At 45.7% G+C, this 14,590-nt stretch overlaps 1 protein-coding gene across 2 annotated transcripts in view; it reads right to left on the minus strand.

Annotated features, from left to right (window-relative positions):
* The window catches only part of EPHX3 (epoxide hydrolase 3), a 43,555-nt gene extending 35,807 nt beyond the window's left edge, over window positions 1-7,748 (minus strand). Inside the window, exons 1-3 of one of the 2 annotated variants that reach the window (XM_077469990.1) lie at window positions 7,622-7,748; window positions 5,064-5,321; window positions 1,294-1,379 (exon numbers count right to left, since the gene is read on the minus strand). In XM_077469990.1, coding sequence (XP_077326116.1) covers window positions 1,294-1,379; window positions 5,064-5,321; window positions 7,622-7,711 — 434 coding nt within the window. In that variant the 5' untranslated portion in view covers window positions 7,712-7,748. Of the gene's footprint in view, window positions 1-1,293; window positions 1,380-5,063; window positions 5,322-7,590 lie in introns of both variants that reach the window. The other variant, XM_077469991.1, reaches the window with a different exon arrangement.
* Window positions 7,749-14,590: the final 6,842 nt, after the last annotated feature.

Below are 14,590 nucleotides of genomic sequence, written 5' to 3' on the forward strand. Positions count from 1 at the left end.
TCCTACTTTGAATGACAATTGCGTGTTGATGTAACACTGTACCCAAACTAAATTTTTATCATTTTTTTCCCCACAAATAGAGCTTTCTTTTGGTGGTATTTGATCACCTTATTTTTATTTTCTGCTAAACAAATTAAAAAAATAAAATAAAAAAAAGACTGAAAATTTTGAAAAAAAAAATTTAATATAATATAATATGTTTCAGTTACAAAACTTTGTAAATAAGTACGTTTTCTCCTTCACTGACAGGCACTGATGGGAACCAATGAGGTGGCACCAATGAAGTGGCATTGATGGGCAGCACGGATGGGCACAGATGGGCACTGATGTACTGTAACATATGGTACTGTTAGTAAATCTGGGTGCCTGCAGAATACATTAGCTTCTTTATATAGTGTCTGCCTTATACAAAGCCCAGAGTGCCGTAATAAGCAGTTTTTTATTTCAGCTATAAAAGAGTGAAGTTTTGTCCCTCCAGCCTACTATTGGCCAATCACTTTTATTGGCTAAAGCCAACATCACAGCATGGAAGACTGGAAAGGTCCAGGTAAAAAAAATCTTGATTTCATAGCTGAAGTTAAAAGCATGCACAATAAAGTGTCATGGCTGTTTAATGGCTCCTAGGACACTCTGCAAACTAGTCGAAGTTACTACTGCACCAGGGTACTAAATTTTTTATTTTACATTGACTAGAAGTACATTGTACATTTCAAGGCAACTTATGAAGGTTTTGCATATACCGTAAAACCTCGGATTGCAAGTAACGCGTTTTACGAGTGTTTCACAATACGAGCTGTTTTATTTTTATTTTTTTAAACCCTGACTCGATTTGCATGCGTTGTCTCACAAGACGAGAAGGATACAAGCTTCTGGGGTGTGCAGTACCACCACATGGCCAGAGGTGCGTTCCCAGAGTGTCTCTGGCGCCCCCCCTTCCTCTGGCCACATGAGGTACTACATATACTAGCAGTGACATTGGAACAAATTATCTGAGTTTCCATTGATTCCTATGGGGATAGTCGCTTTGATATACGAGTGCTTTGGATTACAAGCATGCATCTGGAACGAATTATGCTCGTAATCCAAGGTACTACTATATTTTGTTTCTTTATTTATTAAGGAAATTATTGTAGAGTTCTCCAGTTATGAAAATGTCAGCTTCAACATAATTAGCTGCTATGGATGATGTTGACACTTTTATCAAACTTTTATGCACTGTGCTGATACAATGAGAAGAAGCACATCAGCATAAAGATGTACACATTAAACCTAAAAATTAACAAATCACATTACCAGTTTTCAGGGAAGCCGTGGAGGAGCAGCATTAATGGGCTCCCTTTTTCTCCAGATGCCACATAATGGAAGCGCATCCCAGAATTCTGTACAAAAAAAGAGCAGAACATTAGTGAATGCCATGAAACCTACCTTCACACATAAAAGAACAGAGGATCCTTTACATGTCTATAGGCCTTCCCTAAAGGCGACATTGCCAAGCTGTTGACAGGCTTTCCCACTGAAGTGAATGGAGTTCAGTTCACACCTAATTAATGCAGGAGGTGCGGGGGGGCTGACAAGATTTGGAAGATTTTTCATGCAGCCCCTGTGGCTTAGGTCCCTGAGAAGCTGTGCGTCAGGGCTGGGCTCAGCCCTTCCTTCTCTGAGCTGGCTGTTCAGCTGTCGGCTGATTGCCAGCAACTATCTCTCCACAGTGACTCACCTGTTGATAGCCTGCTCGTCAGTCCTGCCTACTTGAAGCGGGAGTTCCGCCGTTTTTTTTAAAGTCAGCAGCTACAAATACTGCAGCTGCTGACTTTTAAAATATGGACACTAACCCGTCCAGCACGCCCGTGATGTCGGCACCCGAAGCCGATCTGTCGCTCGGCTCTCGGGTGCTGCCACCGCCATCTTGGGTATGGGAATCAAGCCTTGCGGCTTCACTTCCTGGTTCCCTACTGCGCATGCACGAGTTGCGCTGCGCAATAAGGACGGTCCCTGCTGTCTCTGGGATCCCTGTATTTCCCAGCAGACAGCGGGGGCGCCACAGGAAGTGGTGTAAATACCCTCAGGTTCTGCAGATATCTATGCCCGGAAGTGGGTGCAGATACCTGTATCTGTACCCCCTCCCCCCTGAAAGATGACAATTGTGGCCCCAGAGGGGGGTTCCGATGAGTGGAAGTTCCACTTTAGGGTGGAACTCCGCTTTAAGCCATCCAGCCCAGATGATCTCTGCCTTCGTCATGGACAACATCACAGAGACGATCTCTTGCGTTCCTGTTAAAGACTTACTTGGCTGTTATTCCTTCTGGCTCCAGATCCTGCTTGTTCCACTACGCTGTTCCCTGGTTTCCTGACTTTCTGGCCTATCTGAGTATCCGTTCCTGGTTACCGAACCTTGGCTATGTTTTGACTAGGTTTACTTTTTTTTATTAAACAAGTGAGATTTAACCACTTCCCGACCGCCGCACGACAATGTACGTCGACAGAATGGCACGGGCAGGCATATTGGCGTACATGTACGTCCCTGCCTTCCCGCGGGTCCGGTCGGGCCCCCGCCCGGTGCCTGCGGCGGTCGGTATTCGTTCGGGAGTGATCCCGGACGAGGGGGCGGCCATTCATTCATGGCCACCCCCTCGCGATCGCTCCCGACGAATAGAAATCCTTCGTGACATCACTTCCTCTCCTGTAATGTAAACACAGGAGAGGAAGTGATGTATTCTCTCCTCCGTGTCGGTATTTTTCGTTCCGACACCGAGGAGAGAGGATCGGTGAGTTGCACCAACACGTCACTACACAGTAGAACATGCCAGGCACACTCACACCCCCCGATCACCCCCCCAATTACCCCTGCCCCCCAGTCACAGTGACACCAATGTCATTTTTTTTTTTTTTTGCATTGGTGTCATTTGTGACTGTAATAACTGTTAGGGCAGTTAGGGTTAGCCCCCTTTAGTTCTAATGTACCCCCCTAACCCCCCCAATAAAGGTTTAACCCCGTAATCACCCCCCGTCGCCAGTGTCACTAAGGCTGGGTTCACATTGCAGCGGTTTATGAGAACGGATGTGATTCGCACCGCACTGCAGTGCAAATCACATCCGATCTCTGTGCGATTCGAGTTCAGCCATACAGATAGTATGGCTGAATTCACATCGCACCCGCCGCAAATTCGCACGGGACCCTTTTTTTGGCCCGCAGCAGAATCGGATCGCATGGGTGTTCACACCATGCGATCCGAGTTTGCAGATCGCACTGCGATATGCGAACTGATCTGGGGGTGTCATTAACATTTCACTGACACTCCCAGCAGTTCGCATAGGGCAGTGTGAACTGCCGCCGGGAGGCATGCGATGCGGGAACCCGCCGCGGATTCGTGGCGTTCCCGCATCGCTCCAGTGTGAACCCAGCCTAATAAGCGATCATTTTTCTGATCGCTGTATTAGTGTCACAGGTGACGCTAGTTAGGCAGGTAGGTATTTAGGTTCGCCGCAGCTTTTTATAGCGCCAGGGACCCCCATATACTACCGCATAAAGCCCCCTGATTGCCCCCTAGTTAACCCTTTCACCAGTGATCACCATATAAACTGTTACAGGTGACGCTGGTTGGTTAGTTATTTTTTTATAGTTTCAGGGCACCCGCCATTTATTACCTAGTCTCACTAGTGTACCCCTAAATTTAGGGGTGTCTACTTTCCAAAATGGGGTCATTTGGGGGAGGGGGGTTTGTGCCATCTTGGCATTTTATGGCCTTCAAAACTGTAACGCCCTTAGAAAGCCTGAAGGCGGTGCTTGGTTTTCGGGGCCCCGTACGCGGCTAGGCTCCCAAAAAGTCCCACATATGTGGTATCCCTGTACTCAGGAGAAGCAGCAGAATTTATTTTGGGGTGTCATTTCACATATGCCCATGGCATGCGTGAGCAATATATCATTTAGTGACAACTTTGTGAGAAAAAAAAAAAAAAAAAGTTTGTAATTTTCCCGCAACTTGTGGCAAAATATAAAATATTCCATGGACTCAACATGCCTCTCAGCAAATAGCTTGGGGTGTCTACTTTCTAAAATGGGGTCATTTGTGGGGGTTTTGTGCCATCTTGGCATTTTATGGCCTTCAAAACTGTAATAGGTAGTGAGAAGTGAACTCAAAAATTTACGCCCTTAGAAAGCCTGAAGGCGGTGCTTGGTTTTCGGGGCCCCGTACGCGGCTAGGCTCCCAAAAAATCCCACATATGTGGTATCCCCGTACTCAGGAGAAGCAGCAGAATTTATTTTGGGGTGTCATTTCACATATACCCATAGCATGTGTGAGCAATATATCATTTAGTGACAACTTTGTGTAAAAAAAAAAAAAATTTTTTTTTTGTCATTATTCAATCGCTTGAGGCAAAAAAAAAAAAAATATTCAATGGGCTCAACATGCCACTTATCAATTTCCTTAGGGGGTCTACTTTCCAAAATGGGGTCATTTGGGGGGGTTTTGTACTGCCCTGCCATTTTAGCACCTCAAGAAATGAGATAGGCAGTCGTAAACTAAAAGCTGCGTAAATTCCAGAAAACGTACCTTAGTTTGTAGATGTGACAACTTTTGCGCAAACCAATAAATATACAATTATTGACTTTTTTTTTACCAAAGACATGTGGCTGAATACATTTTGGCCTAAATGTATGACTAAAATTGAGTTTATTGGATTTTTCTAATAACAAAAAGTAGAAAATATCATTTTTTTTCAAAATTTGCGGTCTTTTTACGTTTATATCGCAAAAAATAAAAATCGCAGAGGCAATCAAATACCATCAAAAGAAAGCTCTATTTGTGGGAAGAAAAGGACGCAAATTTTGTTTGGGTACAACATTGCATGACCGCGCAATTACCAGTTAAAGCAGCGCAGTGCCAAATTGTAAAAAGACCTCTGGTCATTGACCAGCAAAATGGTCCGGTCTGAAAGTGGTTAACTGTACTTCTGTCTCGGTCTGATTCATGCTTTCTGACACTGTGAAAGTATACTACAAACACAATGGAAAAGTGGAGCCCTTAAGAAGTGCACATATCTTTTAATATAACATTTTTTACCTTTATCCGGATGTATCCATGCTGCCCATGCTTGCTGCTTGTTAAACAGGACGGGGCAGTCCTGCGTTGCTTCCAGTAAAATGCCCTGAATGGTCCTCTGGCTATAAGTCTCAGGGCATCAGGAAGGTAGGAGACTGCTGCCAACAGAGAGGCAACATAAACTAGGATCCAGAAAAGAACACCTGACACCCGCAGGGCAGCCCGTGTCACCATCAGGAGGAGGCGAGAGACATAGAACTGCATTCTTTCTCCCCAGGCCTGTACAAGAAAAAAAATACAGTCAATATCCTTTCAGGGAACTTTCAGTAACCTAAATTTAGGGTTCACAGAAAAGTTAAAATGTTTGGGGGAAGGGAACACATATCCATTCTGCTGTAAAGCTAAGGAATGCTGAAAAACATTGGTGAGCCAGATGGCAAGACTTAAAGTGGTTGTAAGCCTCTGAAATGAAAAATTAACAAAGCATATCCTCATATAATGTGTGCTAGCCTCAGTCCATAGAACTTAGTTTGCTGTCTGCATTAGTCACGTCTTAAAGTGAAACTTTATTCAGAAAATGAAGTCCTGCTAGGTGACTTCAGGTTGGCCCCTTTTGCAGGTATAGCTATGTAAAACATTACAAATAAGTGTGTATACTGTTTAATATCAAGTAATACACTGGTTCACCCTGCTCTGCACATGCTCAGTTGCTCTCTATTTTTAGGCACTGCTGAATTTGTAGAAGCCAATCTGCTGACAGCCTTAAATTGAGGCCCCTTATCTTTTAAAGCCAAGGAAGCTGCTTCTGTTTGATCTGTTGCCATGGTGCTGCACATGTGATCAGTTATGACTGCAGTCATTTGATGGTTTGACAGTTTAGTTGAGGAAACAAGCAAATGTGACAGTTAACAATCCTGGCATTCCAGGAATGTAACTGTTGAAACCGTTAAACCCATGGGTTTAGTTACACTTTATGAGTTACTGCTGTTCAGGGGCCCTGGGCTTCAGCTAAATAGCCACCTCCAGCAAGAAAAAACAGAAGCAATGCTGGAGGCAATTTACAGCACACACTCATTTTGGTAGCATAATTATTAATGTGGAATGTACTGTATGTTCCTTGCTAAAGAACATTATTTTTTTTTTATCAAGTTGTTATAGGTAAAGTTTATCTTTAGGTCGACACCAGGGAATCATAGGAGACGGCCCTGCCTCCATCCAGCACACAGCAGGTGACTGACAACCTCCGCTCTGCATGTTTCCTTATGAGACTTTGTAACAGGAGGGTGTCCATTGCCTCCTCTCAGGTCTCAGATTACACTCAGCTCTGTGCTGTGTGGCATCAGATTCCTGCCTTATGAAGCTAAGCCATTCTGTGTAAACTTTGCACTTTAAATGGCTGTAGAAGACAGGGCTGCAGATAAACAGGCACAGAGGTTTGTTTCATCTATGTTTATCGCATGAAGCTACAGTATCTGACAAAAGTGAGTACACCCTCACATTTTTTGTAAAATCTTTTCATGTGACAGCACTGAAGAAATGACACTTTCCTACAATGTAAAGTAGTGAGTGTACAGCTTGTATAACAGTGCAAATTTGCTGTCCCCTCAAAATAACTCAACACACAGCCATTAATGTCTAAACCGCTGGCAACAAAAGTGAGTACACCCCCTAAGTGAAAATGTCCAAATTGGGCCCAATTAGCCATTTTCCCTCTCCGGTGTCATGTGACTTGTTAGTGTTACAGGGTCTCAAGTGTGAATGGGGAGCGGGTTTGTTAAATTTGGTGTTATCACCATACTTAGGTTGTCATTCATTCAGCAAAAAAATTCCTTTAGATTGGCTTTTGAAATGCAAAAAAGCGCACTTAAAATGGTGCATGGTACAGTTTTACTACACAATGCATCACACAGATCATCCACGTATGTGCGTTGTGTTGCGTTCCATGCATCTGCACTGACATGTGATGTGTCAGTGCCTTTCAAACCAAACAGCTCAGTAAGGCAGCGCACTGCGGCACATGCATTGCCGTGAAACCATAGCGACGTGACCTGGCCCTAGTGGGCCCATTTACACCATCTTGCTGCCGATACCCATGCATCTATCGCACTGCAGCACACCGGGCCAGTGTAAACAGGCCCCTCAATGTTCAGCCCTATTCATAAATTCACCCATCTGCTGCTCTAAATTAGCGATGCCACAGAATGAAAACCGCCCCCGATGGTACAAATGGTGGAATTGTGTCGCATTTTCAGGCCTTTGCCTGGAATTTTGTCCGCAGAACACAGAAAACAATGTCACATGAGTCCCCCAACAGATGTCCCCCAATGTGCACACCTCCTGCTGCCAGAGAAATGCAGCCCCATGGTGGGGGAGGGGAGCACATGCTGGGACCCCACACCACCAACAGGAAGGCACAGCTTGCCCATTTCTCCTTTAAGACATATGTCAGAACTACAAGTGCCAGCCTATGACCATGAAAGCACACTGGGACTCGCAGTCCTCCAGAAATGTCAGGTTGCTCTAGCCTGAGAGATGTCCCTGTGCCCACCTCAAAGCCAATGTGTACGTGACACCATCACCTGCCAGTCCTGACTCCTGACCCCTTCAGTCTTCCACTTTACAGAGGACATTTCACAAGCACCGCCCACACCACGATTTCGCCAGCCCATTGGTTCGTAACACTGGCTATCTTCTCTCCGAATGACGCTATTGGATTATCGGGAGACCACTAGCAAAGTAGATAGTACCTGTGTGGTTTGCCTGGAACAGAAAAATTGTCACACGGTGGGCGGGACGGGGCGGCTGCACTTTCGCTGATTGGCTGACTGAGGACCGCGGCTTGGATAATGTACACTAGTAGGCTGGCGGCTGTTTGTGTGATCGACATGAAGGCTGACCAATCAAAGGCGAGCACAAGTTGAAGCGCTTCTGGACAAAATACAGGAAGAGTACGAGCTGGACGTGTCTACAGTTTCCATGGAGACTGTCTTCTGTGCTGATAGAGCACGGTGCGAGAGGGGGGAGGTCATTAACATGTATATTACATATCATGGATAGCAGGAAGAGGAAAATACAACCTAGAAATATACCAGAAAACTGTGCTGTACCCTTGTCATATCTTTCACAGCCCTCTCCTATATATTACCACCCCACACCCCTCTCCTATATATTACCACCCCCCCATATTACCACCACACCCCTCTCCTATATATTACCACCCCACACCCCTCTCCTATATATTACCACCCCCATATTACCCCCACACCCCTCTCCTATATATTACCACCCCACACCCCTCTCCTATATATTACCACCCCCCATATTACCCTCGCACCCTCTCCTATATATTACCACCCCCACACCCCTCTCCTATATATTACCACCCCCATATTACCCCCACACCCCTCTCCTATTTATTACCACCCCCATATTACCCCCACACCCCTCTCCTATTTATTACCACCCCCATATTACCCCCACACCCCTCTCCTATTTATTACCACCCCCACACCCCTCTCCTATATATTACCACCCCCACACCCCTCTCCTATATATTACCACCCCCAATATTACCCTCACACCCTCTCCTATATATTACCACCCCCACACCCCTCTCCTATATATTACCACCCCCATATTACCCCCACACCACTCTCCTATTTATTACCACCCCCATATTACCCCCACACCCCTCTCCTATTTATTACCACCCCCATATTACCCCCACACCCCTCTCCTATATATTACCACCCCCACACCCCTCTCCTATATATTACCACCCCCCATATTACCCCCACACCCCTCTCCTATATATTACCACCCCCATATTACCCCCACACCCTCTCCTATATATTACCACCCCACACCTCTCTCCTATATATTACCACCCCCATATTACCCCCACACCCCTCTCTTATATATTACCACCCCACACCCCTCTCCTATATATACCACCCCACACCCCTCCCCTCTATATACCACCCCCACACCCCTCTCCTATATATTACCACCCCCGCACTCCTCTCCTCTATATTACCACCCCTCTCCTACATATACCACCCACACCCTCTCCTATATATTACCACCCCCACACCCCTCTCCTACATATACCACCCCCTTATTACACCCCACACCCCTCTCCTATATATTACCACCACCACACCCGTCTCCTATATATACCACACCCCACACCCCTATCCTACATATACCACCCACACCCTCTCCTATATATTACCCGCCCCCTCTCCAACATATACCACCCCCTTATTACCCCCCACACCCCTCTCCTATATATTACCACCCCACCCCCCTCTCCTATATATTACGACCCCCATATTACCCCCCCACACCCCTCTCCTATATATTACCACCCCCACACCCCTCTCCTATATATACCACCCCCACACCCCTATCCTACATATACCATCCACACCCTCTCTTATATATTACCATCCCCTCTCCTACATATACCACCCCCTTATTACCCCCACACCCCTCTTCTATATATTACCACCTCCATATTGCCCCGACACCCCTCTCCTCTATATACCACCCCACACCCCTCTCCTCTATATACCACCCCCACACCCCTCTCCTATATATACCACCCCCCACACCCCTCTCCTCTATATACCACCCCCCACACCCCTCTTCTATATATTACCACCCCTTCCTCTATTTTACCACCCCTCCTCCTACATATACCACCCACACCCTCTCCTATATATTAGCACCCCACACCCCTCTTCTACATATACCACCCCCTTATTACCCCCCCCCACCCCTCTCCTATATATTACCACCCCCATACCCCTCTCCTCTATATTCCACCCCCCCCACACCCCTATCCTACATATAACACCCACACCCTTTCCTATATATATTACCGGCCCCCTCTCCTACATATACCACCCCCCTTATTACCCCCCACACCCCTCTCCTATATATTACCACACCGCACCACTCTCCTATATATACCACCTCCCACACCCCTCTCCTATATATTACCATCCCCACACCCTCTCCTACATATACCACCCCACACCCTCTCCTATATATTACCACCGTCCCACTCCTCTCCTATATATACCACCCCCACACCCCTATCCTACATATACCACCCCCACACCCCTATCCTACATATACCACCCCCACACCCCTATCCTATATATTACCATCCCCTACACCCTCTCCTACATATACCACCCCACACCCCTCTCTTATATATTACCACCCCCCACACACCTCTCCTACATCTACAACCCCCACACCCCTCTCCTATATATACCACTCCCCACACCCCTCTCTTCTATATACCACCCCACACCCCTGTCTTATATATACCACCCCACACCCCTCTCTTATATATACCACCCCACACCCCTCTCATATATACCACACCCCTCTCCTACATATACCACCCACACCCCTATATATCACCACCCCCCCACACCCTTCTCCTATATATACCACCCCCACACCCCTCCAACATATACCACCCCCACCACTGTCCTCTATATCACCGCCCCCCCACACCCCTCTCCTATATATACACCACTCCACCCATATTACCCCTTACACCCCTCCCCTACATATACCACACCCCACACCCCTCTCCTATATATTACCACCCCCACACCCCTTCCTACATATATCCTCCCATCCCTCTCCTACATATACCCCCCATACTATATTTAACACCCCCCATATCACCCTCCACACCCATTTCCTACATATACCACCCCACATCCCAGATAGCAAGCAATTGTGCTGAAAGTTTGAAAATGACTTGCTAAGGTATTGCTAGACTTGCCAGGTTTCACAAGTTTGTTGCACAATTGCAGAAAGTCCGCATTCCATGACTCCATGACCATCTTTCTTTGCAAACATTCTGCAAGTTCTGGTTCAGTTATATTATGCAATAGTCATCCCACCACAGGGGTCACTGTGACTTTCAGAGCTCTTGCTGTGGACTCACCACTGCAACTTTGCTATTACTAGAGACTTGTCATGCAAATTTTCTGCAAATTGGAAAAGTGTCAATTAGAACTTGTACTTCAAGTGCTCTGCAAGTGTACAACTTGCCAGTGAAAATGTGCAGCAAGTTAACAAACTTGAAATTCAACACTGCCACTAAGTTGTGGCAAGTTATCCTTACTATCTGGGATATTATCCTCCACACTCCTCTTCTACATATACCACCCCCATATTACCCTCCACACCCCTCTCCTACATATATCCCCTCCCCCCATAATACTTCTCTCCTCCACACACTGACCCTCATATAACTCCCCACACACTGACCCCCATACTCCTCTCTTACATATACTGCCCCCCATAATACCCTCCTACACACACACTGCCCCTCATACTCCTCTCCTACTCACACACCAACCCCCATAATATTCTCCATACACCTGTCCTACACACACCGTGTCAGGGCCTGGACTTGAACTTGGGACCTCTTCTGTGTCTGGCAATGACTCTTCTGGCTGAACTACCTGAGATGCTGAACAGCACCTTGTCTGATCCATTGAACAATGCTGCCTTGTGCCTTAACTTCTGTTGAACCTTTAACTTTTTGCTCCTCCCATGAACTTCCTGATTTAAAGGGGTTGTGAAGGTAAATGTTTTTTCACCTTAATGCATTCTATGCATTAAGGTGAAAAAACAGCTGACAGTGCCTGCGCCCCCAGCCCCCCCCCCCCCCCGTTTTACTTACCTCACCCCTCGAAAATCCCACGCTCGCCCCCGCCATCCTTTCCACCGTTCAGCCTGGCCACTGGCTGGAGTGGATGGATGGAAAGCAGCGCAGCCATTGGCTCGCGCTGCTGTCAATCACATCCACTGACGCGGAGCGCCGGGGCCGTATGATACAGCGAGCGGCTATAGCCGCCGGCTGTATCACGAGAGCGCGCCCACAAATGCTTCTCACCATGCGAGGGAGCTCGCATTAAAAACGTGAGAAACACCTGCAGGAGGAAGCCAAGACAGCCGCTGAGGGACCCCAGAAGAGCAGGTTCGGGGCCACTCTGTGCAAAACGAGCTGCACAGTGGAGGTAATTATAACATGTTTGTTATTTAAAAAAAAAAAAAATTCACTTTACAATCCCTTTAAGCCATGTCTGTGCACTTCCTGTTTGCAAGATTATTGTGCTAGCTTCAGCCAGTATCTCACGTTCGTCTTCCCTGCTGCTGTCCATATGTTTGCTACCACTCGGTATCAACCTTTGGCTTGTTCCTTGACTACCCTTCTGCCTGATCCTAACTGGCAACCACTTGTTACTGACCCTTGGCTTGTTTACTGACTACTTCTGTTTCATCCTTAACTGCTATATCCTCTACGGGACCCCGGCTTGCTCACTTCCCGGTAGGGTGATCCTGAGGACCGTGACCTGGTACTAACCTGCAGCAAAACCCATCTCCACCTTTAGAAGCTCTGGTGAACACCGGTTAGTACTTAGATTTCATACCTCAGGTGAGCATGTGTCATCCACCAGGGTGACCTACTTATATACCTATCCTGCTGGTTGGTGGGAGTCCTCCTACTACTATAGCTACTGGTCTCCAATCCTGATCATGACAGAATAATTGGAGACCACATACATACATACATGGAGACCGCTATAGCAAATGCCGCGGCTCCTTTCAGGCATCAAATTGCAGAGCTGCAGGAATTTGGTGTTATCTACCAAGAAAAACTAGCCAGACTGGAAAATGTGGTGAAAGGGCAACAGGAGGAAATCAGTGCTCTGCAGAAACAATTGCTGGACCTACATTCCCGAGATGATGCTAATGCACATGTGCCTCACCCACCCAAATTCAATGGTGTCTGCTGCCATTATAGAGGTTTCCTTAACCAGTGTCACATATATTTCCAAATGTGACCCGCTACATTCATTTCTGAAAAACAGAAGGTAATGCTTGTTTAAGTTTTGCCAGCTTTTTTTTGCCCTCAAAATTGCCATTAATTTCAAAGTTACCTTATTTTTTCTTATAAAAAGGCAAATTTTTTCAGTTTAAACATTTGATATGTTTTCTATTTTGTATAGTGAATAAAATATGGGTTTACGATTACGATAGACATGTGCAATTTGTTTCAGCCCCAATACAAATTCAGACAAATTTTTGTTTATTCTTTGAAATTCCTTAACCACTTCACTTCTGGCCAAAGACCAGAGCACTTGCAATTCGACACTGCATTGATTTAACTGAGAATTGTGCGGTCGTGCAAACATGGCTTCCAAACAAAATTAATGTCCTTGTTTCCCCACAAATAGAGCTTTCTTTTGGTGGCATTTGATCACCTCTGCGGTTTTTATTTTTTGCGCTATAAACAAAAAAAGAGCGACAATTTTGAAAAAAAATTAATTTTTTTACTATAATAAATATCCCCAAAAAATATATTAAAAAACATTTTTTTTTTCCTCAGTTTAGGCCAATACGTATTCTTGTACATATTTTAAGTAAAAAAAAAAAAAATCACAATAAGCGTTTATTGATTGGTTTGCGCAAAAATTATATCGTCTACAAAATAGGGGATAGTTTTATGGCATTTTTATTAATATTTTTTTTTTTTACTAGAAATGTCAATGATCAGCAATTTTTATTGTGACTGCCACATTATGGTGGACACATCGGACACTTTTGGTGCTATTTTGGGACCATTCACATTTATACAGCAATCAGTACGAAAATGCACTGATTACTGTGTAAATGCAAAAACAGGGGGGAACAGCGGCACTAGATATGGTGATAACATAAAATGATATAGCAACTGGAATATAGGTATACATAAAATGTGTGTGAATAAGCACACATAATATTAAAACATTTGTTTAAAACATAATGTCCATAAATGATCCGAGATCTTGTATGATTAGCACCTGGAGGCAGCTCCCTTAGAATGAAACGATGGGCTCTGTGGAGAAATGGGAACAGAGGGGCACCAGACTGAGTGCAGTATAAATCATATATTTAAAGTGGTTGTAAACCCTTACAAACCACTTTGACCTACAGGTAAGCCTAGATTAAGGCTTACCTGTAGGTCCAAGCAATATCTCCTAAACCTATATGGTTTAGGAGATATTTGCCCGAAAACGGGCACCGCTGTCTACGGCGCATGCGCCGTAGACAGCGGTGCGCAGGCGCACTGAACGCTGCAGTTCCAAAAATGGAGCTGCCGCATTTGTCGACTCCCGTGCGCATGCGCGGGAGTGACGTCATCGCGGCTTCGCCGAATGACAGCGGCGGAGCTGCGAGACGCCACCAGCAAGATGGATGCGGCGGACTACAGGGGACAGCGCGACTTCGCTGGCTCCTGTGTCAGGTCAGTGACACATAATGGGCTACTATGCGATGCATAGTAGTCCATTATGCTTTACCTTTGCAGGGAAAAAAAGAGGAAGTAAACTCATCAGGGTTTACTTCCTCTTTAATAAAAACAAGTAGTAACTCACTTAAATTAGATGAGGTTCAGTATGTGGTGAAAATCATCAGTCCTGGAGTCTCATAAATGTCCTCCCTTTGCAGCCTGGTGCACTGGTGTG

Source organism: Lithobates pipiens, unplaced genomic scaffold (assembly GCF_037356315.1).
Source record: "Lithobates pipiens isolate NorthernLeopardFrog02 unplaced genomic scaffold, aLitPip1_a1.2 Scaffold_8, whole genome shotgun sequence".
In the NCBI taxonomy this organism is placed as follows: Eukaryota; Metazoa; Chordata; class Amphibia; order Anura; family Ranidae; genus Lithobates; species Lithobates pipiens.